This window comes from Enhydra lutris, unplaced genomic scaffold (assembly GCF_002288905.1).
Source record: "Enhydra lutris kenyoni isolate GAN:26980312 unplaced genomic scaffold, ASM228890v2 scaffoldscaffold13, whole genome shotgun sequence".
NCBI lineage: Eukaryota > Metazoa > Chordata > Mammalia > Carnivora > Mustelidae > Enhydra > Enhydra lutris.
This window is the reverse complement of record NW_019154097.1, coordinates 47,602,345-47,621,758: the sequence shown is the minus strand read 5'-3', so window position 1 is coordinate 47,621,758 and position 19,414 is coordinate 47,602,345. Positions and strand designations below refer to the sequence as shown.

The following is a 19,414-nucleotide window of genomic DNA, read 5'->3' as shown; positions in this document are numbered from 1 at the left end:
TCGATCCCAGTACCCTGGGATCATGACCTGAGCCGAAGGCAGAGGCCTTAACCCACTGAGCCACCCAGGTGCCCCAATTTCTGGCAATTTTTAAGGGGCTGTCAGTACCAGGTAAATGACGGTCTTCAGGGTATTGTTTGAGAAAAGGAAACAGGTGTCATCATGGAGAAGGGAGTAGGAGATACGGAGAGACTCCCATCCTATTCCCCCTGCCAAGAAAAGCCATGAGGAGGAGAAAATTGTTCAGTAATGCCCTCGCTGATCAGCTTGGGGGGGGCGGCAATGGGGACTTGATCCACAAAGGTGTGCCTAACTTGGCTGTCTCAGGAAGCCACACGTATAAGAATTCTGATTCGCTTCATTTACTTCCTCGCTCCCTGCGTTTGTTGAGCACTTCATGGGACAGCCCTATACCAGCCAGAGTCGTTTGCATTAGAGCACTGCATCCTTCAACTAGATGTCCCTTACAGGTTTACCAGACGAGATTTATAAGTACAGAGAGGTCTGAAAACTGGCCCGGATCACCCAGCAAGTAAGTGGCAGAATCCCACAGTCCAGCCCCTGCACCGTAGTGCTGTGCTGCTCCGGGGAGAACGTGTGGGGCCCAGACCTGCTGGGGAGGGAGGCCGGTGCAGCGCTCTTGGTGCCAGAGCTGTAGGCTGAAGGCCGCTCCTTCAGTAAGCTCCAGGTGCATGTGCGTGTGTAATAACGTATATGCTGGTTTTATTTTTTTTATTTTTATTTATTTTTATTTATTTGTCAGAGATCACAAGCAGGCAGAGAGGCAGGCAGAGAGAGAGGGAAGCAGGCTCCCTGCTGAGCAGAGAGCCCGATGCGGGGCTCGATCCCAGGACCCTGGGATCATGACCTGAGCCGAAGGCAGAGGCTTTAACCCACTGAGCCTCCCAGGCGCCCCTATATGCTAGTTTTAAATACAGTTGCCCCTTAGTCTTCACAAGGGCTGTGTTCGTGAATTCACCCGTTCACTAACGCTTACCTGTGATGCCAAGATGAATACTCATGCTTTTGCGGTCACGGGTAGACGTGCACAGAGTGGTGACGAATTCCAGTGGCCCCATGAAGGGTTTGCAGCTGAGTTCAAACAAAGCAGTGCTCTGCCTTCCTGTTCGGCTCAAACGTGTCTATTTAATGGCAGTTTTTTTTTGCATTTTTTGCTTTTCCTGGATGATTTTGCCTTTTAAAATGGCCCCAAAGCACAGTCCTCGAAGTACTGTCTAGTGTCCTAAACAAGAAGGCCGATGTGCCTTAGATGAGCTCTGTTTAGGCATGAGTTACAGTGCCGTTGGCCGCGAGTTCGTCATTAATGAATCAATACATGTTAATGCAAGTGTTTTCATTTTTTAAATTTTTATTTAAGATTTTTTTTTTTTCAAGTAATCTCTACACCCAACGTGGGGCTTGAACTCACAAGCCCTAGATCAATGATCTTGGGGTCGTGGGACCAAGCCCCTGGCACAGAGCCTGCTTGAGATTTTCTCTCTCTGCCCCTCCCCCCCATAAAATAAAATAACTTAAAAAAAAAAAGTCATATGCTTCCCCGACTGAGTCAGCCAGGCACCCCCAATGAAAGTGTTTATAAACAAAAACACATAAAACACGGTTATGTGACGATTGGTTGATGTGACGGGGGGGGGGTCACAAAAACACCCCTGTTTCCCCAAGCAGCAGTGGTTCAGTATTCAGTAATCAGCACCCAGCATTTGCAGTGACTTTCTGGAACATAATAACTACCATGAATCATGAGAACCAACTGTGCGTGTGTTTGGAGAGTGAGGGAGCGTGCACAAGCAAGCCTGGCCTTCCGGAGAGCAGCGTTTCCTAAAGCACGGATTGGACGTCACTGCTGTGTTCCCTGTGCGCACAGTACTTGGTCTCACCGGGGGGATCCGGGGCTGGACTCCTCAGTCCCACTTTGAATGTAGGACCAGAGAAGTCACATGGGAGGGAACCAGCACTCCCCACCTATCCTTCGGTCTCCCTACTGTGTTCATCTCCCACCATCATGTGTTTTCATGTGTCCTTTCCCGGCCCTGTCCCCCGCAGCGGGTACCCGTCTCCTAGAGCAGAGAGAAAGCAGAGGCTCAGGCCGAGGCCTCATGCCCCACCACTTCATCCCGCCCGGCTTGCCCTCCAGGTGCACTGCCTGGTGCAGGCCCCACTGCGCCCCAGCCACAACAACAGAGCAGGGCTGCCGCCCCATGTACCTCCTCCCTTCTCAGCCCAATTTCCAGAGAAGTCTCTGTTTGCTTCCACCTCTCCCATCATTCCAGGGAGCCTCCAGTGTTGCCGCATCCAGCCCTGGGGGCATCTGTATTGTATAGAAGCCCAAACCCTTAGCATCGCTGACAGCACTGCCTTCTGCCTTTCCCTGGCTTGCTTCTCTGCTCAAATTCTAAATGTTAGGGTGACCTAGTGCACTGCCTTTTATGGTCAACACTCAGGCCCCAGGAGATCTTAGTCTGACCCGCAGCTTTAAATACCGCCCTCACGGCTGTCTTCCGAGTTGTGGCTTCAGCTTGCCTTTGGAGCCTCTGCCTCAGCCTGGGTCCGTGTCCCACTCCCCTCACCCCTGCTCTGCCTCTTCCCGCCCATGCACTGGCCTTGACTTCCCACCCAGCCTGTTCTGTTTCCTTGCACCCATCCTTTGTACGCTGTTCAGCCTCCTGCCACACCAGCATCCCTCACATCCCCCGCTCAACTCTGAGCGCCACCAGAGCAGGAACCTGCCTGTCCTGTGCTTTGCTGTACCTCTAGTGCCAGCACAGGGCCTTGGACATCACAGATACTCAGTGATGTCCGGTTCGGTGACTGAGCAAATCTCAGGGCCTGAAAGCGAGCAGGGAAGTTGTTCGTACCTGAAAATCTGGCCCCTGTGGCAGGAAGAGCCTGAACAGGGGCACACGGTCAGCCATGTGTGCCGGAGCCGCAGATGTGATGCCCCAGGCGGCCGCAGACCCCGCCTCAGACCTCCAGACTGTCAGGCCGGGTCCCGGAGGCCAGCTGCTCACTGCTCAGGCATTTCAGACGTGCCCTCCACAACCCCTGCTGCAGGTGTCCCTGTATCTTCAGAAACTGGCTTGGAACTGGTGGAGGACTGTAACTAGTTCAAGTTCCCTTTCCTGTTTGCGACATGGAGCTTTTTGGAAAAAGCCAATTATTCAGTAGAGTTAGAGGAGTGATATTTTGTTGACTTTTGGAAATAGGAATATAACTCAGTCCGTCTCCAGGCTGCTTGGAAGGAGAGCGGGGAAAGCTCGGTTTCCTTCTGCAGCGGCGCCGGAACCGGGTGCGCCTTCTGCCCTGTGCAAGCTCATTTATGTCTACCTTTTGGCGCATACTTGACTAAAGTGAGCTACCGTTACCATATTTTAATATATTTCTGTAAAGAAAACACCATGGCAGAGGTCCTGAGGCACTTTTCAGTTTTCTTATTCCACAGAATATAGCAAATGTTGAATAGGACCAAAAGCTTAATCTCAAAGATCCGTAAGTGTACTTGGCCCAGCACTGGGGATGATGGTGAGCAAGACACAGGCCTTGGCTTGAAGGAGCTCCAGATCTGATAAGAGACACAGACAAGAGAAAGGTCAGTGTGGTGGCCCGGTAGCACAGGATGGCATGTGACCCAGGCCTCCGGGATGTGGGCAGGGCTGAGCTGAGCTGGGTGGCTCACAGCAGTTTTCAAAAAGCAAGCTGAGTCCGGATTAGTAGCAGATGCCCTGTCACAGCCTGAGTCACTAGGTTAAGGGGATTAAAGTTGATCTAAGGCCGCAGGGAAACCTGAAGGGCTGGAGGGGTGCCGGAGAGATGGGAATTTTTCCACTTCAGAGTGTGGAGATTAGATGGGAAGGGGACAGGTGGAAAGATCTTGCAGGAATGCAGAACAGGAGTGACGAGGGCCTGAATTAACGTGGGACCTGTGGGACCAGGGAGAAACGGGAGAGTTCACAGGACTGGTTGGGGGTGGGAGGAATCAGGAATGACGGCAGATCTGTAATGTCACCAGCTGGGTGGCTGGTGGAACTCCTTGAGACAGGGGACCCAGGAGGTAGAGCAAGCAGGCGAGGAAAGATAAGGAATTCAGCTGTGAGTGTGGCGGGTGGCAGGGGGGTGGGGGGTCGGGGAGGGTGTCTTGGGACATGCCCTGCCAGGCTGAGGGAGATCCAGGCTGGAGATGACCATTGGAGTCAACAACCTCCTTGAAACAAGGGGAGTGGGTGGGACCCGTTGGGAGGGAAGTGGGGAAACCCCCACATCTAGGGGACAGACAGCAAAGGGGGAGGCTGCACAGGTTAAAAAAAAAAAAAAAAAAAGTGAGGGCACCGGAGCAAGGAGAGTTGTTTCTAGATGGGAGGAAGGCACAGCGGAAATCTGTCCTGGAGTTAGTTTCACAGTGGTAGTGGGCTGTTGAGGGCCGGGAAGGAAGTGGTGATGACAGCTCTCTTGAGAAGTGTGGCATGAAGTAGGGGAAGGGCAGTGGTAGGGGGGAAGGGCAGTGGTAGGAGAGGTCAGAAGGGGTCAGGCTGAATGGGAGGGGAGGCGGGGGTGGGAGGCGCTGGTCTGAGCACAGGCTAGGAGGCAAGGTGGAACAGGCTGGCAGCTGGGTGAGAAAAGCTCAGGAAGTGGGAGGTGCAAATTTAAGATCTAAAGGGCAGTGACAAGAACTAGCCATAGGAGTCAGTGGCCAAGGGGACGGAATTATCAGGAGGCTGGATACATTGTCCCGAGCAGGTGAGCAGCCAGCCAGATGAGAAGACCCAGGGAAAAGGAAAGCAGAGGCCGTGTTCTTCCTGGAATGAGAGGGTGTGCATTGGTGGGAAAATCAGAACATGATCGACCCATGGGATGTGCCTTGGAGAATTGGGTCTTCCAAGCTGAGGCCCAAGGAGAAGAAGCGACTTGCCGTGGCCAAACTCCTCAGGAAATCACAGCCCAGACTGTACCTGGACATGACAGCTGGGTGGCGCTCCCATGGGCCTTGCCCTGATCCTCCTCTGTGCACTTGACGGGCCCTCCAACTGCTGGCATTCTAACTGCTCCTCTCCGTTCAGCACGGTGCTGGCACCTTCCTTAATCTTCTATGGGGGAGAAAGCCGTTTTCTGTGTTTGGTTAGGAAACTGGCTCCGAAAACCACTGGCGATGATGACTTAGATCTTGCTTCTGTCTGGACATGCTGGGTGAGTGCGCTTGGGGCTGGAGGCACCACTCGCTGGAACGTTTCTAAAGGGTGTGCAGTCAGACTCCAAGGGTGAAAATTAGAGCAAGTGATTCTGTTGTGGAAAGAATGGTCATCTGTGATGCCAATGATTCTAGTTTACAAAGTGTTTCTTCCTGTTTTCCACATCATTTTACAAAGAGCTGTTGGGTTTTGAGGGTTCTGTCCCCTAAAATGCAAATGATCCCTTTCTTACAGCCCTCTGTAACGTGTGTGCATGTGTGTTGGGCGGAAGGTCAGTAATCAGACCCTGGGATTTTCCTAGGCTGTTTTCCTGGTCTGTTTTTTAAGTGTCTTCCTGAATTAAAAGGTGTCATTCTGGCTCTCAGTAACGGCCTCTAAGATACATCTTGAGAGAGGAACGGATTTGGCCTGACATGCATTCACCTCTCTTCTTACGGCTGTCAGAAAACTTGGACCAGTTGACATGAGTGGGATTTTTCTTTCCTTTGGATAAATGTGTCACCGTCGGATAGGGTTGTGACAGATGGAAAAATCCTATGTAGGGCATGCAGGAAGGACTGTGAGGGGCCTTCTGGCACAGGGGCTTGATATGAACCCATCTCGCCTCTCAGTTAGTCTCTTAGTTAATTATTCCTACGCACTTCCTGAAAAGAATGTTCCTGTTTGAACAGCTCGGTAGAACAGCTCGGCTTGGTGGACGCCCATTAGGAGCCAAGTGAGCTGCACGCGGGTGAGGACCCTGCGTGTGTGGCTGGTCGTGTCGCTTGGGGGGGTGGGGTGGCTGGCTACAGTCCCCGTGACCACCTGACCAGCTCCAGCAAGCTGTGTGCAGCACCACGGTCCACCCTGGCCAACGGGTGTGGCTGCGGGAACCTTTCCCTCTTCCCCACTCCAGCCACCTCACCCCTCCGGCCCTGTGGCCAGACAATGGGATACCTGTTCCCTCTCCCCGCAGGGTGTGCCCTCCTGGCCTCTCCCCACCCCTCCACAAGGCCCATGGCCAGTCCTGGGCATCCTTTGGGACTCACCCTGGGGACTCCGTGCTCGCTTTGGGTGTGAGTACCCAAGTACCGAGTACTGGAGCAGGCCGAGCACCTGTTGTCCAGACCCAGGGACCAGAGAAAGCGCAGCCGTATTGTCCGCCCGCACCACTGGGGGAGAAAGAAGGGGGTGGTGAGAGCGAGGGATGCCCAGGCTTCCCGCCCCCTCCGCTGCCGAGCCAGCCCGTGTTCACTGTGACCCACGGCGCGCCCGGGGAACCGGAGAGATGCGCACCTTTTGCCAGTTTCCGCTCCCCGGCTTCCGGCCCAGGTGATCCTGACCAGCAGATCCGCGCCACCGGGGTCCCCCAGGAGGGGCAGCGAGTCCCGTCCCCCCCTTTCCCCCTCCTCCCCTCCCGGCCTGCCAGGTCACGTGGCCCGTGGCGCCCCCATGGGCCAACCACGTGATGGCGGCGCGCCGTTGCCTTGACAGCGGCTGCGGTGGCCCGCGGGGGCGGGGCAGCCGGCGGGGGCGGGGCGGGGCCGGGAGGGGGGACCCGGCGGGACGCGCGGAAGGAGGGAGGGGGCCGTGCTCAGCGCCCTGGCCGGTCCACGGGGCCACAGGGCAACGCGGCCACGCCGCCCGCCGCAAGCCCGAGCCGGAGTGGAGCCGGGCGGGCAGGCAGAACAGCTCGGTGAGTGCTCGCCGTGGGGGGTTGGCGGGGTGTGGGGGGGTACCCCGCCCTGCTGGGGGACGGAACGGAATTGCACCGGGAGACTCGACCGGGGGGAGGGGATGGGCTTTCTCCTGGGCAGGCTCGGGATGGGGTGGCTGCGGGGGGTTGGAGGGTGGCCAGGTGGCCCCGACCCCATGGGATCCTCGCGGGGTGCGGCGCTGAGAAGGCTCAGAGGTCGGGGACAGGGGCAGAGTGTGTGTCTTGCGGCTACTGAGGCTTCCCTAGGGAAAGGGACTCAGATGCAGGTGGACGCCTCTGGGAGACCCCTGTGGGGACTGTGCGCCCCCCCTCCCCCGTGGGTGTGACAAAGACCGAGTCAGAAACAGACTCGCCATTGCTCATGCCCCAGATGTTTAAAGGAAGTAAGACAGGCAAACCCCAAACCTACCCCCTGGAAAAGATTCAGACAGGCCTGCCAAGAAGAATAGCTCATCCTGAAGAGTCACCGTTATTCTACAAGAGCTTTTTTCTCTAACCCGTATGTATAAAAAAACAAAAATTCTCTGCAAAGTTCAGCCAGGAGAGCACTTTTTGGAGCCTCTGCCACCTGACAGAAATGTCCGGTTCCATCTTGCCTCACCCCACCCCATACCCCGTCCGGGAGAGTGAGGACCAGACTCTACCTCTCCCAGGGGTAGGGAGAGGAGGCCTGGCGCAAGGTAGGACACTGGTGCTAGGACGGTTTGGATGGATGTGAATCGGGTCCGGGCTGCTCCCTCAGCAGGAAGTGGCCTTTCTATCTCCGGGACCCGCAGGCCTGCCTGGAGACCCAGACTCCAAGCAGACACACAGCCCGCCCTTCCTTCCACTCCCTGCCACTCTGAGGACGTGTGCGGGGCTGTGACTGGCTGGCCACTACCCAGAGGCCACCGTCGGCCCTCACTGCCCCCAAAGCCCTCTGCCTCCACTGTCCATCCTGAGCCCAGCCCATGCCCACTGATGGCCCCTGGGCTTCCCGCTTCTTCACCCCACACATGCCTTTCCCCCTTGGGGGGCTCCCCGGTCCTTCCATCCCGCCAACCGTCTCCGTGGACATCCAGACCAGATTGACCGCACGCTGCTCCTCTTACTGGTTCCTACAGAGTGCCTCCGCGCGGCGCCTCTGAGAGGCCCACTCAGTCCCCCTGCCTGGGCTGCCCCCGGCTCCACACACTGCCCGCATCCAGCCTTCCCCCTGCATTTCCTGGACCCCTTCTGCAGCCAGCTGGCCTTCCTGCCACGGCCCCTTGCCTCTCAGAACCCTCCCATGCGGGCAGCGTCTCATCTTTGAGGGAGGGTCCCTGTTTGCCAGGGTTGCCTTTACTATGTCTGTTCTTGCTACCCAGTAGGGACCGTCTCGCTGAGGCCGAGGCAGCCAGCCCCTCCTCTGCTCCTTGACCCTCACCCCTTCGCCACTAAAGCAGCCTTTAGTTCACTGGGTGATAATCACCTGCTGAGACTGCTCCCCCACTGGGTGATAATCACCCCCCGAAGCTGCTCCCCCACTGGGAGCGGCAGAGCAGACCCTCACCACTTCCATCTCTGAGGCCTGAGTACCAGATGCAGCCTGACCTCAGAGCCCAGTAAGCACCTACTGGACGGAGTGCAGAGGACGGATCCTCTGAGGGGGCGAAGCCTGTGACTCTCACCCGTCCGCTCACTTCTGTGATGTGTGGGAGAAGAAAAAAGAAAAACAAGGAGGAAGGCACCCCAAAAGAGAGAGCTCTCCCCCGCCTCCCGGACCTTCCCACGGAACCCTTTTAGAGATTGACATGGATAGATCCAACTTGGCCCCTTCCCACAGCCACTGACCTTGGTAAACAGCCCGTACTCTCCGTCCCCCCAACCCCAGCCATGCTCCCTGGGACCTGGAAACACTGATCTGTTCATAGTAGCTTTAAGTAGGCTTTCATTGGGGCCTGTGGGGCCCTGAACGTACAAGTAATATATTAATGCCAGGCAAGCTGCGAGGTGCCTGTGCCCTTGAAGTCTGTCCTACAGATTAATTAGAGTCGAGCCCGGCGTGCTGCCGCGTGGGCCGGCCCCTTGGGCCATAGGAGACGGTCAATCCCCTATTTGGATTACTGGAGATTTGGGTTTAAATTCACAAATCTTAACAGATTGGTCCCTCCGATCTTCGTGCCATGTTATTATCAAAGCAGATACCTACCTGGGATGACTGCAATGGCGTCAGCCTCCACTGCTTTGTGGAACCTGCTCCTGTGGGTGGGTTCAGTTTTTCCTTTTGCTCACAGTTTCCATCAGAGCCTGGATGCGGCTTTCCTTTAGTCCCAGAACCCCAAGTATTTCTGGGGGTGAACTGCGCCAATCAAAATTCAAGTTGGATTTGAGAAATGAGCCCCGGCGTGGAAATGTGTTTTTCATGGTTGGCGCCTGGGCGTTGAAAAGCGGTTTTGAGTCTTCGGGTCCGTTATTTTGTTTCTGAGCCCTGTAGGGGTAGAGATGTCCCCACTGGAAGATGCTTGGGGTCAGAACGTTCAGATGTCATGTCCAGGATCACACTGTGGGAGCCAATCCCGGCCTAGTGACCGGGTCCTAGGATTGGTATACAGGCCGTAGCTCCCTATTCCCTGAAGAGAGGAACAATTTGGAGGATTCCTTCTGTGCTTGTTCAACCACAAGCCACACTTGCTTGGAGCATTTCTGACGTAGGGGTGGAAGCCTGGGTCATTAGCTTTGTGGAGGCACGAAGGATGCGATGTGGGTGGCGCAGGGCGGGGGGTGTCCTGGAAATGTACTCCTGACCCTCCTCCCCAGCAGATGGGCCCCACACGCAACACTGCCCCTGGTGTAGGGTGTATACAGCAGGTCCCAGAGAAAGTTAACTTGCCCAGCTTCTGGCTTTTCCAGGTCTCGGGGACCCTCTGGGATGCCTGAGAGTGTCTCTCTCCTGCCCCCAGCCTGGCTCCCACCATGAGCGCAGAGCTCAACGTGCCTGTGGACCCCTCCACTCCCGCCTGCTCTGAACCCGGCCACAAGGGCATGGATTACCGAGACTGGGTCCGCCGCAGCTACCTGGAGCTGGTCACGTCCAACCACCACTCCGTGCAGGCCCTGTCCTGGAGAAAACTCTACCTGAGCAGAGCCAAGCTGAAGGCCTCCAGCCGGACCTCTGCCCTCCTCTCGGGCTTTGCCATGGTGAGTGCAGATCCGTGGCGGGACCCGCGGCCTGCAGGGTGGGCTTCTGCTGTCGGAATCCTATGGCGCTCCAGGGAGCAAAGTGCTCTCTCTGGGCCCTACTGGCTGTTAGGACAGACCCTTAGGAAATCTCCCCAAGGAGTCCCCAAGCCCTGGAGGCCACAGAAAGCCCCCTTCTTTTTTTTTTTTTTTTTAAAGATTTTATTTATTTATTTGACAGATCACAAGTAGGCAGAGAGGCAGGCAGAGAGAGAGGAGGAAGCACGCTCCCCGCTGAGCAGAGAGCCCGACGCGGGGCTCGATCCCAGAACCCTGGGATCATGACGCGAGCCGAAGGCAGAGGCCTTAACCCACTGAGCCACCCAGGCGCCCCGAGAAAGCCCCCTTCTGACATTCCCACAGAGCAGTTACCTGGCAGGGAAGTCGAGCTCGATGGAAACAGCTTCAGTGTACAGGGAGGAGAGTGCCCACGTCCGCCCCACCCCGAGCACCGCCTGAGAGGGGAAATCTGCAGGATGGAGCGGGATTGGGATCGATTGGGGTTCGCTTGGGTTAGCCCGGCTCGGGACACAGATCGCCTCCCCCGCCGTCCCACATGTGGCCTCCTGGTGATGAAGCGGAGCCCCTGGCCTGCCTCCAGGCTGTCACCTTTAGCTTTCCTTCTGAGTCATTCCCTGGGGCAAGAGTCGGTCTTGGGCAGACCGCGTGCCCTAAGCCAGGGTTCAGAGTATGAACACGGGAGTGATCGCCCCTCTTTCTCTGTTGTATGCTTAGAGGTCCTATCTGATGGGAATAATGTTTTTCTTCATTTTAAAATCTTTTTAAAAAAGATTTTATTTGAGAGAGAGAGTGCACGCCCAAGCAGGGGGAGATGGAGAGGGAGTGAGAGGAGCAGGCTCCCCACTGAGCAGGGACCCCCCCACACACACATGGGGCTTGATCCCAGGACCTCAGGATCATGACCTGAGCCGAAGGCAGATGCTTAACTGATTGAGCCACCAGGTGCCCCAATTTTTTTCCTGAATGTAAAAAACAACTGTTATTTTTCCAAAGCCCAGAGCGTTTGTTGTCAGGTCGGTAGTACAGAAAATAAGCCATCAGAATGAGCCACTGTGGCCGGTCCTGTGGCAGGGGCCTGCTCTCTCGCTGGTACAGGCCACCCTGGGAAAACCGAGAGCCTGTGTGGTCAGGGCATGGCGGAGGCCACCAAGCTTAGAGGCTAGAAGTATGGATTTAGATCTGTAGTTTAAAGCGAAGGCTTCATTTCGGTGTTGCATGGTATTGATTTACTTATTCTTAACCTAACTTCAGAAGGGTACACTCGCACGGGGTGCAACCTTGGTTTAGAGTGATTTTCTTCCCGTGGTTTCCATAACGAGCAAAAGACAGAATGCTATCTCAAGGTTCCTTTGAAGGGACACGTGTGAGAAGTATAAACAACACTATGAAAATGAGAGCTTGTTTTCTCCACCACGGAATTATAGGGTTGCATTACCTTTGTCTGGCCCACTCTTAGGATTATTTTTGGGACTGTGGAAAACAAACCATGGGGAGTATCATGTACGTCGGGTTTCCTTTGTGTGGGGGACCCGGGTCTCAGAAGTCCTTTCCTGGCTTCAATGTCTTCTTAAATTCTTTAACCCTGGCCTTCCAGACACTTGGATCTGCAGACTTAGAGAAGCTGTTTTCCCAGCCCACAAAAGGGCTCACCCACACTGAAGCCTCCAAAACTACTCATTTAAAATTGGAAAATGGGGTGGGGAGGCACGTGAGTGGCTCAGTCGGTTAAGTATCTGCCTTCGGCTCGGGTCATGATCCCAGAGTCTGGGGATCGAGCCCCGCATCGGGCTCCCTGCTCAGCGGGGAGCCTGCTTCTCCCTCTGACCCTTCCCCACTCTCAGGTGTGAGCTTTCCCTCTCTCTCTCAAAGTAAATAATAAAGTCTTAAATAAATAAATAAATAAAATGAGATCAGGAAATGGGCCCTGTTCCTCAGGTTATAAAACAAAGAGTGGCAGCCAGCAGGGTATGAAATGGTCTTAGAATGAAAATAGTGACCACAGAGAGACAGGCATGGGAGGGCCCGGATGTACCCCACAGGGTGCTATCCATCCCTAGCTTGGTGATGGCAGTCACCCTTGCCAGTACTAATTCCTTTCTTCAACATTTACAGAGTGTCTCCTCTCCCTGCACGTGCTCCCTTAACGCAGTCTGGGATACATTTCAGGAGCTGTACCGTGCCCTCACCCTCCCTTCTAGAATGTTCCTTTCAGGGAGGCTGCCACAGCCTAATACACACCAGAGAGTCAGCCGTAATGGGGAAGTAGAAAGCAGTAGAAACGGGGGCGTGCAAAGACCAGCAGTAGGGACAGCAGCAGCCGACCCAATGGACTACGTAGCGTAGACCAGCTCAGGATTCGGAGGGTGGGCGAGTGCGGGAGAAAGCAGACACACACAGATGGGCAGAGAGCATGTCAGCCGCAGACACCGTGGCCCACGGTGGGGCAGGGACGAGCACAAGTGGAGAGGCAGTTTGCTAGGTGGTCTCTCCCTTCGTGTTCTGTATCCCCTAATTAGAAGTGCAAAGCTGTTCTAACGGCAAAGCACTTCTGCCTACGGTGAGCCTGTTTCTTCATGTTTATCCTTCTGCAAACACACAGAACCAGTGATCCGAGGCCCCCTCATAAAATCTTTGCATAAACACATTGAAAAATGGCCTTTGGGCCCTTTCTCTCCTGAAGGCTGAACAAAACTGGTTTCTTACTGTAGGCCTTTTACTTATCATTGTTTCTTACCTCGGTGCTCTCTGTGGTTTACAACCTCCTCTTGCTGAGCATGTCCTTTGTGGTAGCAAGAGCCTGCCCAGGCCACAGGGGGCACCGAGAAAAGACCGTCCCTCAACTCATGTGGTGTGACAACTGTCTGTATGGAGCAGTGACCACTTCTGAGTTTCTGTTCAGCTATGGTCCACTAGGACTGCCCTATCTTCTTTTTACCTACCAAATGTTCCATCTCTGCTGAGACGATGAGTCACTCACTCTAGGAGGCGGTAGTTGCTAAAAGTTGTGAAATCTTTCTTGTAAAATTTTAAAAACGGGATGGCTTAGATCTAGGAAGTAAACACAGTGGGTAGAAAAGCCTTCCTCCGGCTTCATTCCGCCTTCCCTCCCCTTTCCATGACTGGTCTGGTTTCTTACTTCTGGGTACCCAGGAGAAGGCCCTTGGTGAGCCCTAGAGTCCTTGCCAGGCCTGGACTAAACCGTCCCCTGGGGGATGTCCACAGTGCCGGGCCACAGAGGGAGCCATTCTCCATGTACTGGGTTCCACCCTGGGGGAAGCAAAGCTGGAGCCCATTTCCTAGTCTGAGGTTTGAATGCCCTTTAGGCCTTAGGCTGAGCAGGTCCTGCCCTGCTGGCTATAGGCATCCACTGCCACAGAGGTAGGCTGGGGCTTCTGGTTCCCTCTGAGGATTTTCCTTCCTTCCTTCCTTCCTTCCTTCCTTCCTGAGAGTGCGCACATGCGCACATGAGTTGGGGGGGAAAAGCAGACAGAGAGGGAGAATCTGCAGCTGACTCCCTTGAGTGTGGAGCCCGGATGTGGGGCTCGACCTTACGACCCTGAGATCACCACCCGAGCTAAAACCAAGAGTCGGACGCTCAGCCAACTGCACCACCAGGTCCCCCTTTTTCTTTTGTTTAAAACTCGTTTTGGGGCCGCCTGGCTGGCAGTCCGTTGAGCGGGCTACCCTGTATCTCAGGGGCGTGAGCTTAAAAATTTTTTTGGTTAAAAAAAGATAACAAAAACGGTTTTTATTTTATCAAAGTTAATACATGCTGGCAGTTTACAAACGAAGGAGCGCTTGAGGCTCTAAGCTGCCTCCCGTCCCCACCGCAGCAGTGACTGCAGGCCCCTCCTTTCTGAACAGCTTTCTCCAGACTGTTGTTTCTGGATTTATCCGTTTCAGGCCTTACCTGTTGGCCTTGTCTCCCTGCGACTGTGGGTGATGACTCAGCTCTTTGCCCAGCCCAGCCCCCTCCCCACAGCCCCTGTCACCTCTGCCCTCATTCCTGTCACCATTCCTGGCCTTGGAGATGCGGGCTTCTCCCTAGGGCGTCTGGTCTCCACTGCCTGATGCACCCACTGTCCACGTGAGGCTGTCCAGGTTTGTAGCTCTGAGTCCAGGGGCCGCCAGGAGTCCCCGGTACTACCTTTCTCTTGTTACCCTTTGAAAGTGGGGGTTTTTTTACAGGTATTTTATAGATTTTATTTTTTTATTTGACAGAGAGCACAAGCAGGGGGAGTGGGAGAGGGAGAAGCAGGCTCCCCGCTGAGCAGGGAGCCCGACACAGGGCTCGATCCCAGCACCCTGAGATCACGACCTGACCCGAAGGCAGACGCTCAACCGACTGAGCCAGGCGTCCCAGTTTTTTAGTGTTTGAAAACAGCATTGTTTGGTGGCTAAGCCAAGCCACGAGTTCCCGAGGAGTGTGGCCTCTGTCCTGGCTCAAAGCCCGGCACCCAGAGAACCCCGTGTTCAGTGCCAGGAAGGCCCCCGGGGGGGTGAGCCCTGCCGTTCCCCACCCTATGCCTTCAAGCTCCGTCCTCGGTGGGAAGTCCTTTAGCGCCTGAGAAAACAGAAACTGAAGCGTGCGAAGGGCGAGGCGGGCGCCCCCTGCCCTGCGTGGCCCTGGCCCAGCGCCCCCCTCCCCACCCCGCTCTGCCTCGCAGGTGGCCATGGTGGAGGTCCAGCTGGAGACGCAGTACCAGTACCCGCGGCCGCTGCTCGTCGCCTTCAGCGCCTGCACCACGGTGCTGGTGGCCGTGCACCTGTTCGCCCTGCTCATCAGCACGTGCATCCTGCCCAACGTGGAGGCCGTGAGCAACATCCACAACCTGAACTCCATCAGCGAGTCCCCGCACGAGCGCATGCACCCCTACATCGAGCTGGCCTGGGGCTTCTCCACCGTGCTGGGCATCCTGCTCTTCCTGGCCGAGGTCGTGCTGCTCTGCTGGATCAAGTTCCTGCCCGTGGACGCGCGCCGCCAGCCCGGCCCCCCGCCCGGCCCCGGCGGCCACACGGGCTGGCAGGCCGCCCTCGTGTCCACCATCATCATGGTGCCCGTGGGCCTCATCTTCGTGGTCTTCACCCTCCACTTCTACCGCTCCCTGGTGCGCCACAAAACCGAGCGGCACAACCGCGAGATCGAGGAGCTGCACAAGCTCAAGGTGCGGCTGGACGGGCACGAGCGCAGCCTGCAGGCGGTGTGAGCGCGCCGCGCCCCTGCCCCACCCCCGGCCCGGCCCGGCCCGGCCCGGCGCGGGCGTGGAGCTGCCGGCCAGGCCGCCCCGACACTGCCGCGCCGTTCCAGACCAAAGTCTTACCCCCGTCCTCGCACCAGAAAGCCTGGCCGTCTGGGCCTCCTGCAGAAAATGGCGATCTGTAGAAAAAGAGAGACTCTGTTGCTAAGAGCTGAGAGCAAAACCGCCTGAGTCCTGGGGCCTGGGGATTCCCTGCGGCAGGAGACGAGTGTCACGGGCAGGCTCGGTGCTCGGGGGAGGGCTGAGGGTTTCAGAGAAGGGACTGCGCCGTGCCACCTGGGGTGTGGGTCTCAATGTGCCACCCTGCTGCAAGGAGATGGGGTGCAGGCCCACAGCTTGGCCTGGTGCTTCGCTCCCCTGTCCTGGGGGGATTAGGTGGCCGGGCTGACGGGGGAGGGCAGGAGCTGGGGTCCCAGGTCCGCTCAGCGGGCGCAGTAGGCGCTCAGCCGGGCATCGGACTGGTCTCGCCCCCAGGGAAGACTTCCAAGGACAGAGGCCTGGCCGGGCCGGGAGGTGCGTCTTTGGGCATCCCATGGGAGATGCCCACCTACAGAGACCTTTAACTGGGTGCTCTGGGGCACACTGGGCTCAAGTTCTCTCTGCCTAGCCAGCCTGGAGCCCTGGGCGTATTAACCCAGCAAAGTCACCAGGTTGGGGAAAGGGTTCACAGTCCAGAGGCCTCCATCTACAAACTAGCTTCTGAACCCATGTCAGCAGCCCCTCCAGGCTACAGCTGCCAAAGGCCCTTGCCCAGAGAGCGGAGCATGCTTCCTAGCTCCCCGCTGCCTGTGACCCCAGGAGGAGGGAGGGTGTGGCCTGGGGGACTTCCTCTCTAGACAAGGTCTGTTGGCCTGATCCGGCTCATCCATTTCCACGGCCGCGCACGTACATACTACGGCTCAGCTTAGGGGTGAGCATGCTGCACCCCGAGCTGCTTTCCAAACCCACACTTCCCACAGCGGCCAGCAGCAGCCCGGACAGGGAGCCTGCCTTGTTTCCCATCATCGTGGGACGTCATGCTCTGAGGGCGTCTCTGTGGGGTCTGGGTGACCCGTGCCGAGAAATCCCGGCTGGCCTGGCTGTGGCTGCAGGGAACGTGACGTACCATTGAGGACATAAACCTTAACACATAACCAAAATGCCACGGGGCTGTCTGGGAGCCGTGCCGGGAGTCGCCGTGGTAAGTCGGGAGGTTACGGGAGTCCAGACGTCGGGTTCCGTGGAGCCAGACGAGAGCCCGGCGTCGTCCATGGGCGCGGCCCTGCTGTTCCGCAGACCTCTGTCCATGCTTGCCTGCTGTCTGGTGCGTGTCTGTCCTGTCCCGCAGCCTTGTTGAAAAGGCTTGTCTGGCTTCGTGTGTGTTTGCTCTGTGTCAGCGTCGCTGTAAGACAACTGCTCTGTGTCCTGGCAGGGACAGCGCAGGCGGCCCCTCCCCGCAGCTGGGAGTGGGCAGCAGCCCCATCCTCCAGCCTGAGCCTTCGGAGAGGGGCCGTGCTGGCCTCACTTCCCTGGGCCATCGGGTGCCCCTGCCCCAGGTGTGCCAGGCGTGCCAGGTTGCCAGACTGGAAAGCACCCCCAGAGCCAGCTGGGAGGCCGGTGGTTAATGCCTGCTCCGCGGACAGAGCTGCTGGCCTCGCCACCTCGGGCGGGACACTGAGTGACCCGGGACGATGCCACATGGGTAGCGAAGATGCCGCATCCTGTGTTCTTAACGCTGATTAGAACGTCACTCTCGTTCCATCGTCTGGAGTGTTCTCCCAGCTCCCCGAGGCGGAGTTTCTGCGGGACAGAGAGGACCATGGGTCTGGGGACTGGCGATCGGTGTGGAGTCCCAGGGTAGCCCCAGAGCTTTGGGGGAGATGGAGGGTCAGCTGCCGTTTGGAGCTGCAGATGCAACTCAGCAGGTGTGCGGGGGGAGAGCGGAGGCCACCGACGAGCTGGAACGGCAGTTTCTGGAGGTTGAACCCAGTCGGGAAGCCTTCCAGCCGTCTCAGCCGCTCGGCGTGAGGTGCCCCGGAGCCAGCGAGGGCCTGGCCTAGTTTCCTCCGAGCGGAGCCTTCCTGGTGCTCCCGAGCCGAGCACCCGCGGGTGCGCTGAGGCCCTTCCCAAAGTGGAGCATGGTCTCCATTTAGTACCTGGCCAGAAGTTTCTAAACTCAAGTGTTTCTATTTTAGAAACTGCGAGGGCAGAGTGGATTCTAGCGTCTTCTAGGAAAGTCTGGTGGGGCTCAAACCGCGTTGAGTCTGAGTGCTTCAGGGCTCAGCGGCCGCCGTTACCTGTCTCGCACTGATTGATTCATTATGCACGACGCTGGGCCTCACGTCCGGTGAACATGACCCCTGGCCTGTGCGTGGGTTTTCCAGCAGTTGCCCGGGATTGAGCTAAATAAACAAGTCCATCTGTGACGCGTCCTCTCTCTTCTTGGCAGAGCGCCGTGGCGGAGGTGACAGGCTGGAGCCCCTGGCGCTCCCCCACTACCCCCTCCCCCTGCAGTGTCTGGTGCCTCCCAGAGGGCAGACCCCTCCTCCTGAAGCCCCTCCTGCCTCTTCCGAATTGCTGGTCACCGGCCTCGCGTCTTAACAGGTTTCCCAGGCGAGGGTGGTGACCCCTCTGGAACGGGGAGGCGGGGTGCTCAGGCCCAGACATGCTGGGAGGGTCCCTCCAGGTGCGGCCCCGAAAGAACTGGACGTCTCTGCCTGCTGCCTCCCTTCTCTTCCCCAGTGGGCTCCCGCTTTTCTGGAAACACAGCAAGGGGCAGCCCCACGGGTGGCTGAGCACCAGCAGAGCCCATCTGAACAGGGCCTGCTTGACGGTCCTCATCCACACCCTCCAGGTCAGGAGCCACTGGGGCTCTGGTCCTTCAGTGGCGTCTTCTCTGTCCCAGGTACCCGCGGCTCTGGCGTCAGGACAGGGACTCTCTCCCGCAGCCTAGTGACACTTTTGAGAAGCTCCCAGACGTTTCGGTTTTGTAACTGTTACCCGCTGAGGCCCCCGTCTGGGAAAGGACGTCTGTCTTTTATTATTTTTAACTTGCAGGCGCTTCAACCTAGAGGCTCCTAGGAGTCAGGTGTGCAAACAGGGACCGGTTCTGCCAATCCAGCCAGGGGGTGGCCCACCTGCCGCTGCCGCCCAGGAGGAGGACTTCCCAGGCCCCTGGGTCTAAAGGAGGGCTGAGCTCCGCAGAAGCCCAGGTCCAGCAAGCCCCCTGCTCCGACCATCTCCCTGGTGAGTGCAGCCGACCACAGAAGGCTGTCTCGACTCACATGCCTCCAGAAGGTGGCAAGGTAGGGTCCACGGAGCCTGGGGCAAAAGGCACAGGACTGAGCCGAGATTCCTCACTGGGCCCATTTAGAACCTGCGGACCCCTCTTCCCAGCCCCTGATGACTGCAGCGCCCCCACAGTTACTGGGGACACAGTACAGACAGGTTCTACTTGAGTCTCAACAGGAGTAACCCAGAGGACGCTTCCCGGACCGAGCTCCCCGCCCATCCGCCCGCCCGCCGGGACCAGCCCCACCTCCAATAAATGGCCCTGAGTTTCCTTAACATCTTTCGAAGTAGGACAGGCTGTCAGCTGTGTGCTCCGTCTGACTGTGGAAGACGATGGGGCAGGAAGCCAGCCTCAGACTAGACGCTTCTGTGTTCGTACGTTCCCGTAAGGCCCATCACTCCTCGTAGCCTGAGGCCACCAGACCACTGGGACAGAACGGTCCGCACAGCGTGTCTGGTGTGGACGCAGAGCGTGGGAACGCAGTGACGGCCACCTCAAATACAGGGCTAAGCAGCCGCTATACCCCTCAGCCTATGGCTGAGCCGCCCCAGCCTGGCCTTCCCAGCCCCGTCCCAGTGGGCGGCATGAGCGGCGGATGCCGAAGTGGGCACACTGAACCTGATGCTCTTCGTGTTGTAGCTTCAAGGACAAACCCAACCCAGAGTCACCAACTTGACCATGACATGATGCAGCATGTCCTGAGGTGGCTCCGGGGACCGTATGGACCATGGCATGGGGTGTGTCCTGAGGGGCGCTCTGCGGGACTGCA

General features: G+C 57.3%; 2 protein-coding genes across 6 annotated transcripts; one reads left to right on the top strand and one right to left on the bottom strand.

Moving 5' to 3' along the window:
* Positions 1–1,840: 1,840 nt before the first annotated feature.
* Positions 1,841–7,508, bottom strand: LOC111145494. The gene is made up of 4 exons (XM_022500387.1): positions 7,504–7,508; positions 6,230–6,602; positions 4,965–5,099; positions 1,841–3,580 (listed from the first exon to the last, which is right to left on the bottom strand). The coding sequence occupies exons 1-4, from the start codon at positions 7,506–7,508 to the stop codon at positions 3,380–3,382; spliced, it is 714 nt and encodes a 237-aa protein (XP_022356095.1). The 3' UTR covers positions 1,841–3,379.
* Positions 5,313–17,779, top strand: LOC111145578 (ORAI calcium release-activated calcium modulator 2). 5 transcript variants are annotated; one of them, XM_022500538.1, is made up of 3 exons: positions 5,313–5,931; positions 9,769–10,056; positions 14,784–17,779. In XM_022500538.1, exons 2-3 carry the CDS (start codon positions 9,832–9,834, stop codon positions 15,321–15,323), a joined length of 765 nt encoding a protein of 254 aa, XP_022356246.1. In that variant the 5' UTR covers positions 5,313–5,931; positions 9,769–9,831; the 3' UTR covers positions 15,324–17,779. The 5 variants fall into 5 exon arrangements, with proteins under 5 accessions (XP_022356246.1, XP_022356248.1, XP_022356245.1 ...); XM_022500540.1 differs by lacking the exon at positions 5,313–5,931 and adding an exon at positions 6,735–6,876 and having other exon boundaries at positions 9,819–10,056; XM_022500537.1 differs by lacking the exon at positions 5,313–5,931 and adding an exon at positions 6,735–6,876.
* Positions 17,780–19,414: the final 1,635 nt, after the last annotated feature.